We start from the raw sequence: 16063 nt of genomic DNA, 5'->3' as shown, positions 1-16063 counted from the left end.
GTCACCCCCACCTCTTTCCCATACCATGGTTTTCCAGCACATTTTATAAGCTTCCAACACTGGTGTGATGGCCATCTTTGGGATAGGCCAGTGTCCTAAGGGTTAATAATAAGGAAAGCCACACAGAGGTGAAAGAAAATACACACTGGAAAACCAAGGCAGCACAGCTCCTGCTAGCAGGGCAGCTGGCCATGAAACAGCTGTAAATTTGTCTTCACTACGCCTTAGAGCAGTGGTACTCACTGATCAGCCCATGAGCCAGAGCTGGCCCATGGAGCCATGTCATCCGGCTTGTGGGCTCCCTATCCATGGGCTCCCTACAGGTCCAGAAATTTGGTAGCAGGAAAGCAGTGATAATTAATGCCTCTACTGGTCCCCTGCTGTCAAATTTCCAACCCCGGTAGATGACAAGACCTGTGCTGGATGTGGCCCACAGACCAATTCCATGCACTGGATGCGGCCCCACAGACTGATCCCGCACCACGCATGCAGCCTGCAGCCAGAAAGGTTGGACACCATTGCCTTAAGGAGCAGGCAGACATAACACAAGCCAGTCCAAGCATGTCTCTGCCTGGAAGCCAGCTCACACCTGTCCTGGTTTAGAAGTGTCCACATGTACACTGCCAAGGGTTTTACATGGCACAGTCACCTTTTGTCAAGCAATCGCCAAGGAGTCATAGCAGATACCAGACCCAGCTTGCCTTCCACTGGGGAGTGCCCTAGTTTCTCCAGTATTCCTTGAGCAGTGGAGGAAAGCCCCAACTGGCTGGAAGCCAAGGAAGGGGGATTGCCTGCAATTGTGCTTTTCTCATCCTCCTTCTCACTAATATTGAGTTCATTAAAGACCATTCCTGCACTTGACCAAAATCTGCATGGTGGTTCCCTGACTGGGGGTGCCCAGGTGTGTGGGGCAGGGTAGGAAAGGGAAGCTTCCATCCCTGCTTCTGCGTTCCCAGGAGCTGGGTGCTCTGGGGCTGCCAGAGTTTTTGTGGTTTTAAAGATCACCTTCCCCACAGCACTCATCAGTCAGCTTCAATGCTTGGCAATATACCAGGGTTTGGTGCATCATAGGCTGATTAGGGGGTGAAGACTTGGCCAGTTGGTTGAGGGAGGCTACCTGGGCACCTGCTCTGGGTGGCTGCCCCAGGTCTTTGGCTCAGGCGTAAGCAGACTTTCCCAAGGGGTGGCCAGGTGGGAGGGTGCCTGCAGCCCTGCTTCCAGGTTCCCGGGGAGCTGGGTATCTTGGGGTTGTACGTCTCCACCACTTTTCAAAACCATTTCCCCTCCAGCCGCTTAATGTATTTCATTCCGTTTGTGGTGACTGACCAGACTGTGGGGTGGGGCAGGGTGGCGAGGTGAGCCCAGGGGTACCCCTGCTCTTGAGTTCCCGGGGAGTGCTGAGCGCTCCAGGGAGCTGCCCACCGTCTTCACGTCAATTACAGAAATGGAATGAAATTGACCGGTGCCTTGGGGAAAAGTGCCGGTTAAGACCTGCAGAGACCTCGGACAGCCCCCAGAGCCCTAATAGCAGGGGTATCCCCTCTATACACCTGACCACCCCCCAACCCAGATCAACCTGGGCAGCACAAACTGGGTCACATGCAGGCAATACAGGTTGGAGCAGTAGAGTTCTCATACCAGAGTAGCCAGTTGCCATGCAGGCTTTGTGGGAAGGGATGAGGAGTGATGCACTGTGGGATGCCTGGAGTACTGACCAGACACTAGGCATGGGAAGCTTGGTGTGCACAAATAACACTCAGTGGGTTCAAGAAGGACAGCTTCAAAATAATACCTGATTATCCAGGTATATTTTTGAAACATTCCAGGAGGTTTAAACCATTCTAAATTGGCTTGCACATCCAGACGCTTGTGACTTAAATAGCATTTAAAACGTTTTAAGTGCTATGTCTGTTCATACCCATGCAGAACTCTGGACCACAGAAAAAAATCCCCTAGGCTTGGGACAGAAATGACATGTAAACTGGTAAAAGGGATGGGAAACTGGTTCAAATGTGTAACACAACAGTAGTTCAATGCTCATAAACCTCTTTCAAAATGGCTGAAACCAGTTTAAGATAAACCTGGGTGGATGTAGTATCAGACTTAACTGATTTAGGTTAAATCAGTTTATAGAACTTCTGTCTCAGATCCCCTCCAGATTTAAGTTAACTCATTGCCTGCCAACATCCCAGATTGCTTTGCACCTTCCCTGCAAACCCTTGCCTCGCAGGGTGGGCATGCTAGCCTTGGCCCAAGCTGTCTGCTCCAGCTGAGCAAGGAGGCATGCTCTAGCGCCCCCCAGCTTCTGGCCTGGGCCACTGCAGGCATATGGCTGCATTTCTGGGATCAAAAGTGACTATCTGGTCACTTGCTTATTAGTTCAATCTACTCAGCTTAGACTAACCTGCGAAGATTGAATCAATTCAACCTCGGGCTTCTTGACTGATTGTACTTAGCCCTAGTGGTGGAGCAGCACTGTAGCAAGTTTTGTACTATCTGCCTTAGGGGGTAATCCCTGGATGCCAGAACGGCCCAGGGGGCTCCTGGCATCTGCCATAAAGCAAAGCCTACCTAACGCTACACTACTGGAAGCCAGGGACCAAGCTAGCGTGGATTAGAAAGCCCAGCTCCCAAAAGGACCCTTAAGGGGCCCTGAGCCTGAGAAAGATGAGTCTGAAAATTCACCTAATGACTTACAGCTTGGAAAGAAAATGGAGAGAGATGTTATCTGTATGGTACAGCAGCATGGCTTACTGAACAGCCACAAAAAACAAGATTTGAGTGCTAGCTTCATTGCTCCTATTGACCCATGGATTGTGGTTTTGTGGTTTGAATTAGTTTTGTTCACTATAGACACACTTTCCTTTGCATACAGATTAGGATTCCTGTTCTTTAGTTGGATGCTGTTTATGATGAATTATTTCAGTCTCAAAATAAAGAGGGAACACTAATTTCCCACATGAACTCATCCTGTATCACTCAGGCCGTTGTCATTTTTTCCTTCAACAGAGGATATATTTTGTGCCCCAAAGTTTCGTGGCTTAGATACAAGCACAACTCTTTTGCTTTATCCTTTTCAAGAAGGAGAGGATGTTTTTGTCTTCTATGCATCTCCTTATTCAGTGGTAGGCAATGGGTCCACTGACCCGGGGATAACACTCACTTGATCAGTTTGCTGCTGTGAGTCTTGCCTATCTCAAAACTGGGATCTGAAGCTTTCAAAGTAAGGTAGTACCTGGTCTCTGGCACCCAGAAAATTATAACTACTGGTGAAACCATGTCGGTGACTGTAAATTCCTGTTGATCCTTTCTCATAACCATGAGACAATCACTGAAGAGCTTACTGTGTAATTTAAGACAGACACGAGTCGGCATATTGTGTAACAAATGGGATGGACCAGGAAGGGAAAAGGAGGATAAACATAGTGACATCAACTGTGTACGTGAAAGGGGTTATGTGAGTCAATTCATTTAAACAATAAGACATAAATATGCTGGATGTCAGAAGTCTCTTTGAAGTGGGTCTTGGGGGAATTTGGTATAAAAAAATAACTTTAAAAAATAGCCTGAGTGATGTGACCTATTGCACAAGGGACCACGAGGATGAAGTCACAAAGTCCCAGTTCCTCCAAAAATAATACTCATCCATGTTACATTTTAGAGGCTCCATTTACCGTAACTAATAAAAACTCTGCTTTTACTGAGCTCCAAGGGAGACAGGGCCCATTCAGAATATGCAGCAAAAGCAATTTCAGTGGGAGTAAAGTGCCAAACACCTCCGAAGATTTGGGCCATAGAAACGTGGGGGGTAGTCAATGGCCAGTCGAGACTTACGCTGTTTGTAGAGGGCGGCAGATGAGGCAACGTAAGAGATGATGATGGGTGAGTAGGAAAGTGCTGACTTGTGAAAGGCCTTAAAGGTAAAAGGAGCTAATTTCTGGTGCTCCGGACTTTGTGGGGTGCAAGACTTTGACAAAGAGGTTGATATTTGATTCAGGAGAGAAGAGGAGCCAGTGAAAGGCAAGGTATAATTGCACAATTTCTGTCATTAACCAAATATTCTTAACAACTGCTGTGGCTATGTCTGCATGTCTTCCAGGGTGAGCCCAGGAGAGCCCTTAAGAGATGCTCCCCTACTTGCACCCACTTCACATGTGCTCAAGCTCACAATTTCAGCAGCACAGACAGCTCGAATGTACTCCCAAACAGCCCTGAGCATGTACCTCCTGGATCTCCAAGTCTGGAGAGCCTGAGCTGAGGTGTATGCCTAATTTGCTTGGTTAGGTGTGGTCATGAGTGGATAGGGCTACTTTTGCAGCAGTGCTCTGGGGCTTACTTTGTAGGCCTTGCAGATGTGGCCAGTATTACTCCTTATTTTGTACATGAAATAACTCTATGTAATAAAGATAGACCCTGAAATTCTGGGGCAGATCTTTGGTTGGTATGAATCAGTGCTGCATCACTGAAGTCAGGATCTAGACCCAAATGGCTAACACTGGATGAAGTGAACTGAGTAATTTATTTGGTCTTCAAACATAATTGGGGTTGTAGGAGTGTTAGCAAGAGAGAAACCTGATCCAAAACATTGACTACAGCCTCACTCCTCTGTAATAAAAGCATAATGATAAATAAGCATCCAAGCTTCTAGGAAACTAGACAATTTTGTCTCAAGTTTTGGGCTCTCGAATCTGCACATCTGGTGGAAAATGTGCATGCATTCATTGGGTGACTATCATTTTTACTGGCAGGTGCATCAGAAACACTGAGCGGCTCTGCAGGTTGAGTCCATGAATCACAGTAAAACCCTGTCCACTTTGTCCCTTTTCTCCTGGGCTTCCCAAATGCCAGGTCACTGCTCCTGCCAAAAGAATATAAGTGGTCCTATACAAGTAAAATTTCAAACAAACATTTTCTCCTTGGTGTCAGACAGAAGTTTTGTGTGTCTTAATGGACCTACAGCCTAAAGACTATATTATGATTTCCTTGTAAAACTTACAGTTTTCTCTTCCCCTCCTTCTTCTCTTAGTTTTTCAAGCTTCAATCTTGTGGGAGCTTCTCATTCCACTAGATGTCTACAGAGTTCTCCTGTTTGAGGAGAGCTGGCTTAATATTTCTAACACAGAAACAGACCAGTAATTTATCCTCTTCCTCTCAAAACATCACCTCCAAACCTTCAGATATTTAGACAGAGGGGAAAAAAGAAAAAAAAAAGAAGAAAAAAAAATACAAAAAAGGCAATCTTTCCATGTCACTGATATAATTAAATAGTTTCAGGGGGATCATGCTTTTTGGCTTTTCCTCTATTGAGTGCACAAAGACCCCTTGTTTCCTATCAAGCAAGCCATTCACTGGATCTCAAAGCTGAAGGTAGCAGCAATTATTCATTTGATGTATAATTCTCTAGGACTAAACTACTTTGCTGCTAATCAATAATCAGAACTGAATAGGCTGGGAAAGATCAACACAGGCTAGAAACACTAGCCTAGTTATGTTTTGAAGTTATGTTAAAGAGACTTGGAAAAAATCCAGTCTAGGAAGTTTTGCTGTCCTTCCTTCCTATGCAAAATGAAGCTGTTTCAGCTGTGGGAGAACATCACTGCAGTCAGCACATAAATTCAAACTGCCAAAACTATTTTGTTCTGGTGCCACAAAGTCATTTTCATTCTTTGTCTGGGCTCCAGCTGGGATCACACAAATAAGCCAAGTGCTCCAGCTCCTGTAAGCTGAAAACATGCTTTCCATGTTAACAGACAAATAGCAGCCTGCTTATCTGGAAGTGGAGGCTATTGACTGGAGTCCTTCTCCTTAGCAGTATGTTGGGACTAGGACAGTTTGCGGTATCAGTTCTCTCTTCGCTGACCATCCAAAGCCCATGAAATCGTGATGACCCCATACTTCTTGTAATCTTGTTTCAAGGGCCTAACCAAACTTGCATTTCTCCATCCACTATTTGATGTGTTTAGCCTTTCCTTAGAGAGCTGGTGATTGTGAGCACAGCTGCAGGGGATGAGCATCCTCAGTCTCCTGTAAAGGGCATCTATATTGCCAGATCCCATCATGCTCCTGATACTGCCTCTCATCCACTTGGGGAAACAGCAAAGATTTGGGTCCATCTGCTCCATTGCATCACTCCGGACAGCTTAGCCATTGCAGTTTGTAGTGGTGGGGTTTACTTCCTAGAGCCCTGTCCTGCTCCCCCATGTTGCATGTACATGGGCTCATTTTCAGGGTTGGTGTTTACATCCTTACTGTAATGACAGTAGGAAATTTGGAGGGGGAACCAAAGTTATTAGACACATTGTTCAGGGGAAGCGAAAGCTGGAGGAGAACATAGACTTAGATGGAGGACCATGCGGACTAACCCGGTCATTTCTATATGTACGTAGTTAATGTATGCATTAAGTTAATGAAGTATAGTATGTATGTTAAGTTAATAAAAGAGGCTGCAGTTAAAATGTGCAGTATTCTAGTAGGGCGTCTAGTAGGCGCATGCATTACAAATATTACACTTACCACATGCATTACTAAGTCTGCACTTCCATAGTGGAATCAAAATATGGTAGCAAGGAATATTTGACACAAAAGCTGCCTTTGAATAGACCCATTTTAAGAGGGTTCTTAGGGATGTACACATGCAGATGGCTAAAATCTCCCATTTTCATTCAAGGAAAGTGCCACAGGAGGCTCTCAGTAGTCTCCTTAGCTTCCTGGATGATAGCAGAATTACAAAGGAGTCAGAGATTTGCACCAATGCTTTGGAGAGTGTATCAGTGCCAAAATCAAAGGTCCTGCAGAGCTTATCAGGCCAGGGTGGCTAAGACACGGAAGTTTCTATAGGCAATGATTTGCATGGGAGAGATGGGCCTAGTATCACGTCCAGGCTGACTGAATCGTAGGGTTCGAAGAGATGTCAAGTGTCAGCTGGTCCGGCTTCCTGTATGAAGGCAGGAATTATACTCCTAAATGATCCATAACCAATGCTTATTCAGCCTCATCTTGACTGATCAGGACACTGGTCGGCACACTTCTGCAGTAGGGCTTGAACTCATGGCTCTGCAGCTATAGCAAAATGCCTTCACTACTCTGCAGTTACCTCCTGAGCCCCAGTAACATATTATACTTTTCTGGGGACACAGACAGGTAGGTGGCAACACCGCTCTCCGAGACAGGCTGTGTGGGAAAAGCCTAAGCAGTCCATTTATTGTGACTGGCAAACACCCTGCTTTTACTGAGCTTCAACCCAAACAAAATCCTGATTTTTTCAGAGGTGAATGTCCAATAGAAGTGGTCTTGACTTGTGCTTAGCCAGGTTTCTACTCACCCCCCTTTTCAGATTTCCAGTTTCATTTAAATGCAAGCTATTGTACAAAGGCTGCTGTTCAGAGCAGCAGTGGTAAAAGTCTTAAACCATTCCTCTGAAATCTGTGCGGTCCTGTTGATTTTCTCTGCCCCAGCCTTCCATAGTTAGGTCAAATGAACGTACATGGCACATGCAATGCAGAAAATACTGTACCTCAGTGGGGTAGGGCTCAGGCTTGTGAGCCCCCATCGCTGGTGCCCAGTAAGGAATGTAAAATAATTGCTCTCCAGTGAGTGAAAGCTATGCCTTGGGACAAGTGGGGTTAAAAACTAGTGCATTTAAGCACAGTAATTTACTGGGCTGCCAGATGCTGCTTGTATCTGATGGGACTATCTGGCAGCACAGTAAATTAGTCTACTGTGCCCTAATTGCCATGCATGTGTAGACAGGTACTCTTTACTGTGCAGTAAATTAGTCTGCTGTGCATTAGAGCGTTGCATGTAGATGCACCCTGTGGGTGCCTACATGTTGCCATATGGCGATGTTAGTACTGCGCCATGTTTTAGTACTTGCTTGGGGGTAGTACTAAATCATGGCGCAGTAGGCACCCGTACTGCAGCGTGGTAGAGCCGGCTCTGTCCCCGTAGCAGCATGGTAGAGCTGGGCAGCTCGCTACTACAGCAGTGTAGCTGGCGATCACGTGTAGACCCACGGTGTCTGTGGGTTTATGTGATGACGTGTAGACCCACGTCAGATCGTGTCTCTGGAGAGAGGCTATATCCTTTTCTGTGTTTGTACAAGGCCTGACAAAACATGGCCTTTACTGAAGCCTCTAGTCACAACTGTAATTAAAAACAACCAATGATGATAACTAATAATTAAACTCAGATTCCTACTGGAGTCTGATCAGAACTGTCTATTGACGGTGATGGTGTTGAACTCCATCAAATTCAACTCCAGCATTGAATTTGGCCCTTGATTTTAGTTGTTTTTGGAGGTAACAATTTGCGTCTGACTGGATAATATACGCCAGGCTACATCTATTTAATGTCTCAGGGAGTTACACTTGTTTATACCAGAGGCAGACTTTGGCTCATTAGAGCATCAATCACAGCCACTAAATTCTAGACTTCCTCTTTCAGGCTCAGCTATATGGAGCTAGAAAAATAAAAAAAGGGAAAAACACTAATTACAAATCCTGGTGAGTTTATTCCATGGGATGGCTGACGATCCCGTGCTTTGAAGCTGTCAATTTTCTTTAACAATCCTATTTCTTGGAGACAATCGTGCTCTTTGCCCATTGGATGGGAACATGCTAAACGAATGCACTACGTCCTTTTATCCCTGAGTCATAGCTGGGAAAATTATTGCTCTAAATAAAAAGAAAACAGACAGTTCACGTAAACTGTTACCAAGTGGCTAGACCTTTTCCTCTTATGTTACCCAAGTAATGGAAGGAAAAACCTAATCAAAATAAGACATCAGAAAAGATTTCACAATGTGTTAAATATGCAGCTGCATAGAGAAGGGATTTTTACAGGTCAGCTTATAAAAAGGGATTGCTGTCCTTTGAGGAAAAGACTTGGGCCAAGCTTGTCTGGAAGTGACAAATGATTTTGGATATCCAGACACTTTGAAGTCATTCAACTTTCAGAAAGTGCTGAGAGCCCAGGTTTTTAAATAATCCTCTGTAACGGAGAACTCTCAAATGGCAGGTAGTGTTTCAAACTTTCTGTAAACCAGGGTGTCAAACTCACCTCCTGCTCCAGGCCAGATCTGGACCCCAGGGCTTCTTGCAGGCTGGATCCAGCCCAGGGCATTGGGTGGCTCTGACGGCGGTAGTGGCAGCTCTGGCCCCTATTCCAGCTCCTGCCATGTGCTATGTGCCCTGTGCCAGAGCTGGAGTTGCTGCTGTCACCATATGTTTCATGCCAGGGCTGCAGCTCAGGCACAGAGCTCATAGTGGTGGTGGTGGCAGCAGCCGTGGTTCTGGCATGGAGTAGAGTGCACAATGCTGGCTCCAGCTCCAGCGTGGGACATGCAGCTGCGGCATGGAGCATGGAGCAAAGGGTGCTGGCTTGGACTCTGACTCACCCATGGGACACAGGACATGCAGCTGCGGTGTGGAGCACATGATACCAGCCCCAGCACGAAGCATGTGATGGTGGCAGCAGCAGCAACAGGTGGTGAGGCTGGTAGCTGACCACAGGTGAAGCAACCAGAGGGCAACCAGAGCCATGTCAGCCCTCACTTGCCCATCTGCCATGGACTGCAACGTCGACCAACGCCCAAGGGCCCCAGATTCTGCAGCAGGACACTCGGTGCTGGCCATGCTCCCCCCCAGCTTCTGGTGGCCATTCAGTAGCATGGTGGGCCACATAGAGCAGTGCAGGATCTGGCCTATGGGCCATATGTTCAACACCTCTGCTATGAAACACTCTACAGGACTTTTTTAGAATGGAAATTTTTTAGGATCCCTTTTTTTTTGCTTTGAAAATTAATGCCTAATATCTTTCTTGTATACCTCAGCCCATTATTGTATTCTGCAGGCATTTGAAGTACATGTGAAGGGAACTCATGGGCATGTTTTATGCCCATAGCCAACAAGGCAGTTGCAGTGTTACACTGAAGGCCGAACTGCACTGATTTCACTATAGCACGTGGTGAGCTGAGTCTAACGAAGATGAGCAACGCTTAAAATATCAAAATGCAGCTACATTAAGGGCAGCTGTATCTAAGGCAACAAAGCCTATCACATGTATCTGGATGAAAATTTCACAGTGGAAAATATAAATAATTTGACAGTTTGCTAATTCTGATAGTTGGAGGTAGGGGAAAGAAATCACTCATTAACTAGTTCTCAATAAGTTATCTTATCTCGACAAGTATGTAAGGAGCAGAAAAAACAATCAGTTCTTTCCTTGTGAAGAACAACAGGAAAGTATTCATCTCTTCAAAGGAGAAAAAAGAAAAATAAAATCTCTTTAAATTAGTAAAGAAGTCTTATTGCAAGCAAAGTTAGAATAATATGGCATAACTGCAAAACAGGATCTTTTCTTTTCATTCTTAGTGAGGATAAGATGTTTTGCTGTGGAAAATTATTTTAAAAAGGACTGGAATGGTAACAATCTGTTAAAAGCAGCATACCTTGAATTTGCAGAGTGTTACCAGTGTAACGGTAAAGGTAACCACAAACAGTACTGGTTATATCCACTGAGCATCTGGCCTCTGTGCATTTAGGTAGAAGCAATCTCTTGTTGAAGTCAGTGACATAATTAAAACAGAATCAGGGCTCTCCCCCACAAACCCTGCTCTTATGAGCTGTCCCACTGAAGTCAGTGGGAAAATCCTCCTGTTTAAATGCAAGTGAGGGGTGCAGCCTCAGCTTGTGAGGACCCGATCCATCTCCCAGTGCTACCCTACCCTTATAAAAAGTCTTTCATTGTCAGGCTAAGCCTGTAATTACAGTTTTTCTGTTACTTAAAACAATAAACCATATCTCATCTTTCATGGGAACAAGGATAAGAAAGGGCAAATATGAGCACATGTACATGAGATGTTTGCTGCGCATTAGCCTAATAACACTGCGTAGTAGTGTAGTAGCTATTAATCGTGCTAATAGCCTACTGCACAGTGTTATTAGGCTAATGCGCAGTAAGCGTCATTAAAAAACTGTGCGCCAGTGCACTGTGCAGTAACTCTAGGGGCTGTGCAGTCAGTTAGTACCTCTTACTAGAGGTACTAAAATAAACGCACAGTCACTAAGGCACATTAATGAACATGTAGATGCGCCCTATGAGCATTAAAATAATGCAAGAGTAATGCTTTTCAGCAGGGACCAATAACAAAAGCACTTTAAAATCATGCTAGGGCTGTCTGCATGCTACATAAGTAATTATTTTATCTCAGCTATATGGGAGAAGGACTGCCAAATCTATCTCTACACTTCTTTGCTTTCTGTTTACTGCAATCAGCCTGGGAACATGTTTTTCCCCCAAATCGATTTGCATTGTTTAATAGAAAGAACTTCATAAAATTTACATATTTTTATGGCCAGAAAATGCTGACCTGCGGCATCACAAAAGCCGTAGCGTTTCATCCCAGAATTCCTGTGTGAAGTCCAACCGCTTGGGACTCAACTGGGACACATCTGTCCTTCTACAGCAGCCAAGATCTAGTCATCAACGTTTTGTCAAAATTGGACTGTTTTGTCTCTGCTGCACTGAGTCCCTTTTAGGAAATATTTCTGAACAGGCCATTTTTCAGAGTTTTGCTCCACCCTCATTTCATCCTTGTGAAGGATACCTTGGAGCAGTGAGTATTTACAATAATTTCAGTTTTGTTGTACGAAATCCACCATCAGGATAGCATGTTGCTGAGAAGCGGGCTACACACTGTGGAATAGAAATTGTAAGTGGCTGCTTTAATCACACGTCTGGTTTTCAAAGTGCTTTACTAACATCTAAGTCATGAAGGTTCACGTCCTCCCCTGTTACATGGTGTTGTAACTACATTTCACAGGATGGTAAACTGAGGTAACGAGAGGCAAAGTACGTATTTACTTACATAACACGCACATGTTTCCCAAAAAAGAACTGCAAAATTGCGGGGGAGGGGGAGTGTCATAAGTGGGGAAGCTGATGCTTCTTCATTGGAATAAATGCATGGAGACCTTGTGCTATAAGGGCTGGCAAAAGGCTGCTGCCTCTTGTGGGGACAAGCAAGCAGCAGGGGTGAAGTCCAGTGTTAACCCTCTCATGGTTGCTGCTGAACTGACAGTGTCTTTTGGGCAGCTGAAAGCTTCTGCCAATCCAGCACTGGCCACGAAAGGGTTAACATTGTAGGTGTTGTATAAAGATCCCTGGAGTTGGCTGAGGGGGAGCGAGCTGCTGCATGCACAGATTCATAGACATTTTGGGCTGGAAGGGGCCTTGTGAGAGCATCGGGTCCAGCCCCCCTGCTCTGGGCAGGAAAGACAGCTGGGGCCAAATAATCCTGGGAAGGTGTGCATCCAGTCTCCTTTTGAAGATCTCTGGGGAAGAGACCCCCGCTGGGAGTCTATCCCAGAGTCTAGCCACATGAGCCATAAAGAAGTTTTTCCTTATATCCAGTCTGAAACTTTCTTCCTAGGAGTTTATGACCATTACTCCTGGTTTTCCCCTGGGACACTTTGCTGAATAGGTGTTCACCTCGCCCCTGATGCTCTCCCCTGATACATTTGTAAGCTGCCACCAAAGCCCCACAAAGTCTTCTCTTTTCTAGGCTGAACAGTCCCGTATCTGTCAGCCTTTCCTCGTGCGGCTTGCTCTTCAGGCCTCTGATCATATGGGTGGCTTTTCTCTGGATGCTCTCAAGCTTCTCCATGTCTTTCTTGAAGTGCGGCGCCCAGAACTGGATGCAGAGCTCCAACAGATCTCTCTGCCAATACTCTGGAAAAATCTTTCTTTCTACATTCTGCCTGTCAAAAACAAGGCGCGTGTCTTATTTGTCAGCTTGTGGTACGTGAGAAAATTTGGTAACTGGATCAGGGGGAGGCCACTAGTTTGACAGTCAGTCGCACAGTTGGTTCTGCCACTGAGCTATTGTGTGACCTTGGGCAAGTCACCCAGGGTCTCTCTGAGTCTCTTGCTGCTCATCTACAAAGCACGGATGGTATTCCTCACCTCTTGTCACATGCAAGCCCTTGTCTTTTCTATGCTTGTTCAGCAACAAGTATAACGCAGCCCAAAAAGAGTGCTACCTGAATACAAATATTTTCTACTGATAAAGAATTGGTGCAAATGTTGGGATTACAGTCTAGGATGTCCTGGTCTCCTCGGTGGCCATTACACTCTGCGTTGCTCACCTTTGAGGAACAAGGAAACAGCTCCGTCTTACACCTGGCATTGTTCTGCATGAAAAGCAAAAGTTATATTCATGCTTTCAGAAAAATTTCCTTCTAGGTCCTGCACCTTATTTGGCCACAGCGGGTAGGTCAGCAAAACCCTGCTGCTCCCAGGACCTCAATCAAAACCTCTCATTCAATTAAGGAAAAAGATCACCGAACGTTTCAGTGGCTGTGAAGTTTTCAACCAGGCGCTGTTATTTTTGAGGGAGCCGCTAGACAAATGCGGCAGGTTGTTGTGAGCCTTTTCTCTTGCTTTCAGGAGAAAAAAAAGGATGTAGCCTTGCTTTTGTCTCCTTGCTTCTCCCTTTATTTCCTCCCCTTTTGCCATTTTTGCAAAGACTGTCCTACTGTACTAATGATGTTAAGCTCTCTTGGGGTTTTTACTGGCTTTTTTTTTTTTAAAGCAAAAAGAGTGATAAATGAGTAGGGAGGCTCTAGGACAATCAGTATAAACAACCCCCGATGTTGAGAGACTGAAGGAAAGGGCCCGTTTCTCAGAGCCAGCCGCCCGTGAGAATCACCATCATAGCACGGCCAGTCAGGTTTCAGCAGGGGCTGGATGCTGCCAGGCCCAGAGGTGCAAAAGAATCAGGACCTAGATACTTGCATGGATTTGTGTGGTTAGCACAGGTTTCCCTTCAATCGGTAGGCGCGTTGTTAAACGGCTTTGCATTGCCAGATAACTCCCGCAGCAACCCAGTTCCAAACTTCAGTCTGCATCAAGGTGGGATCGCCCTGGCTAATTTACCCTGGTGTACGTCATTCCTACTAGAAATTAAGAGCCAAGGAATGGCTGTAATCCACGGGCTTCCCCTTCCTGCTAGGAATCGCAGAGCCTAGAGGCAGGCACAACATTAGGAACAGAGGCATAGGTGCCCGCTTTGGTTTTTCCCAGCGGGTGCTTTTTCTTTTTATGGGGCCCTTGCTGAGCCCCACGCGTGCCCAGAAGAGGCGGTGCGTTGCTGCAACCCGGCTCGTCTGACGTCTGTAAAGATCGCACACTTTAGTGGAGCTTTTTTGACACTTTTATCTCATTGCTGTTTGATTCAGCTTTAGCTAAAAGCGCCAAAATGCCCCGCTGAAGCACCTGATCTTTTCAGAAGCTGCACAGCTGGCTTGAAACAACACACTGCTTCTTTTGGTGAAGGGCTTTTTTTATCTTCTTAATGTCTGCAAGTAGCCACAGAGATCTAACGTGTACAACCAAAACGGCCGTGGCTTGTGGGTGCTGAGCACTCACTTGTTTTTTGGGGTGGGTGCTTGAGCCCCGGAGCACCCACGGAGTTGGCGCCTATGCATGGAGGCCAAATGACCCCCTCTTCCCTCTCCCATAGAGGGTAGCTCTATCTATTATCCCTTTGGGGAGGCTAGATCAAAGCCAAGGTGTGGTTCTTGAAGAGCAATAAAACTCAACTGTCAGATCAAGGAGAGATGCCCATTTGAAAGGAAAAGGCTGAAGACAACCTTCCACCGGACCTTTTCTGATTCAACTAGGGGCCTGGTAGCGGTTGCAGCAGCTGGCCTCAGCTGCCATAGCATCACCCAAAGAGGGAAGTGGTTTCCATGGCACCGGGATCCAAACTATCTAGGGCTTTGAGTACATGATTATATCTCCAGAATAAATGTTTAGTATAGTCAGAGACATGACAGACTAGAAGGGCCAAAATCATGCTTCCACTAATAGCCGTTACAAAATTCCCATTGTTTTTAGTGGGGTCAGGACTGGAGCCAACATATAGACTGTGATCAGAAACTCAGCACATCGCTAACTTTCCTCCTATCTGCCTATCTGTGTAAATACGTTATTCGAAATAAATCTGTCGGGGGAATGAGACAAAGGATGGTTAAGCATATCCACGCTTCTCGGGAGTGTACAAGGGCTGCATCAGTGAACTGGGGCCAGAACCCCCCCCCTCCCGGATAGATGCAGTGCTTGGGTCTGTAATAGCAATGCCCAAAAAAATAGCTCTAATATTAATAGAGATCCCTCTGTTTATTTCTTTTACTTTCTACTGCTTCATCTCCCTCAGTGAAAGACCAAGGACCCGCTGATCTTTTATCAGTTCATCTGCCGACAAAGAAGAAGGAAGCACGGGAGCTAAACTTCCTGGAAGAGACTCCAAACAGCCCTAAAGTATCTCCAAATACGGTGACTTTTCCCTTGTTTAATAAGCCAGACGCAGGGCCAAATACTCAGCTGGTCCAAGCCCATCCATCTTCACTTATTTTCAGTGTGGGTCTGCCCATTTTGGGGGGGCAATACGGACACATTTATTCCTCATTTGCTAACATTCCTGGGGTGTTCCTGAAAGCCTCTGCTCCCGCAGGTGTGTGACCGTGCAAGAATCTCAGTTTTAATTTTAATTTTTTAAAAAATAACGTCTCACTCTCATAGCTGCAGGAGAATTTTCAAATGTGACCAGGAGCTCAGAAAGCAGAAGATACAGAAAAAAGACCCCAACCCCACCCTGATTGTTTTGTTTAAATCTCATATGTCTTGATGGGCTGGTGCTAGTGCTGCATAGGTCAGTAGAAGATGTCCCCCAGGCCCAGACTCTTAAATTTTGGCATTTGGTGATGAATAATGGTGGGATCCTGCAGGTCTCTTTCTTTGTCACCTGCTACCTGGGGCACTGGATGCAGCAGCAAGGTAAAACTCCTCTCTAATATGCAGGCAGAGGAGGCAGAGGTTTACCCTGCTATCATCCTGTGCTACAACATAGTCCCAGTGAAATGTGGTTGGCCAGCCTATGGGTTTGGCTTTTACCATTGAAGTGAAAAAGGGCCATGTGTTTGGAAAAAGAAAAGCAGCAATTAAACTGTAGCACAAATGAGTCTCGGAGACCTTACAGTGCAGGCAAATCTCACGTGCATCA

At 45.7% G+C, this 16063-nt stretch overlaps 1 protein-coding gene across 1 annotated transcript in view; it reads right to left on the bottom strand.

Moving 5' to 3' along the window:
• Positions 1-13950, bottom strand: part of ESYT3 (extended synaptotagmin 3) — a 76732-nt gene extending 62782 nt beyond the window's left edge. The window contains exons 1-2 of the mRNA XM_006017922.3: positions 13936-13950; positions 13041-13190 (exon numbers count right to left, since the gene is read on the bottom strand). Of these exons, the coding sequence (XP_006017984.1) occupies positions 13041-13190; positions 13936-13950 (165 nt within the window). The remainder of the gene's footprint in view (positions 1-13040; positions 13191-13935) is intronic.
• Between the last annotated feature and the right edge of the window lie 2113 nt (positions 13951-16063).

The sequence above is a fragment of the Alligator sinensis genome, unplaced genomic scaffold (genome assembly GCF_000455745.1).
Source record: "Alligator sinensis unplaced genomic scaffold, ASM45574v1 scaffold4_1, whole genome shotgun sequence".
NCBI lineage: Eukaryota > Metazoa > Chordata > Crocodylia > Alligatoridae > Alligator > Alligator sinensis.
This window is presented reverse-complemented; position numbering and strand designations above follow the sequence as displayed.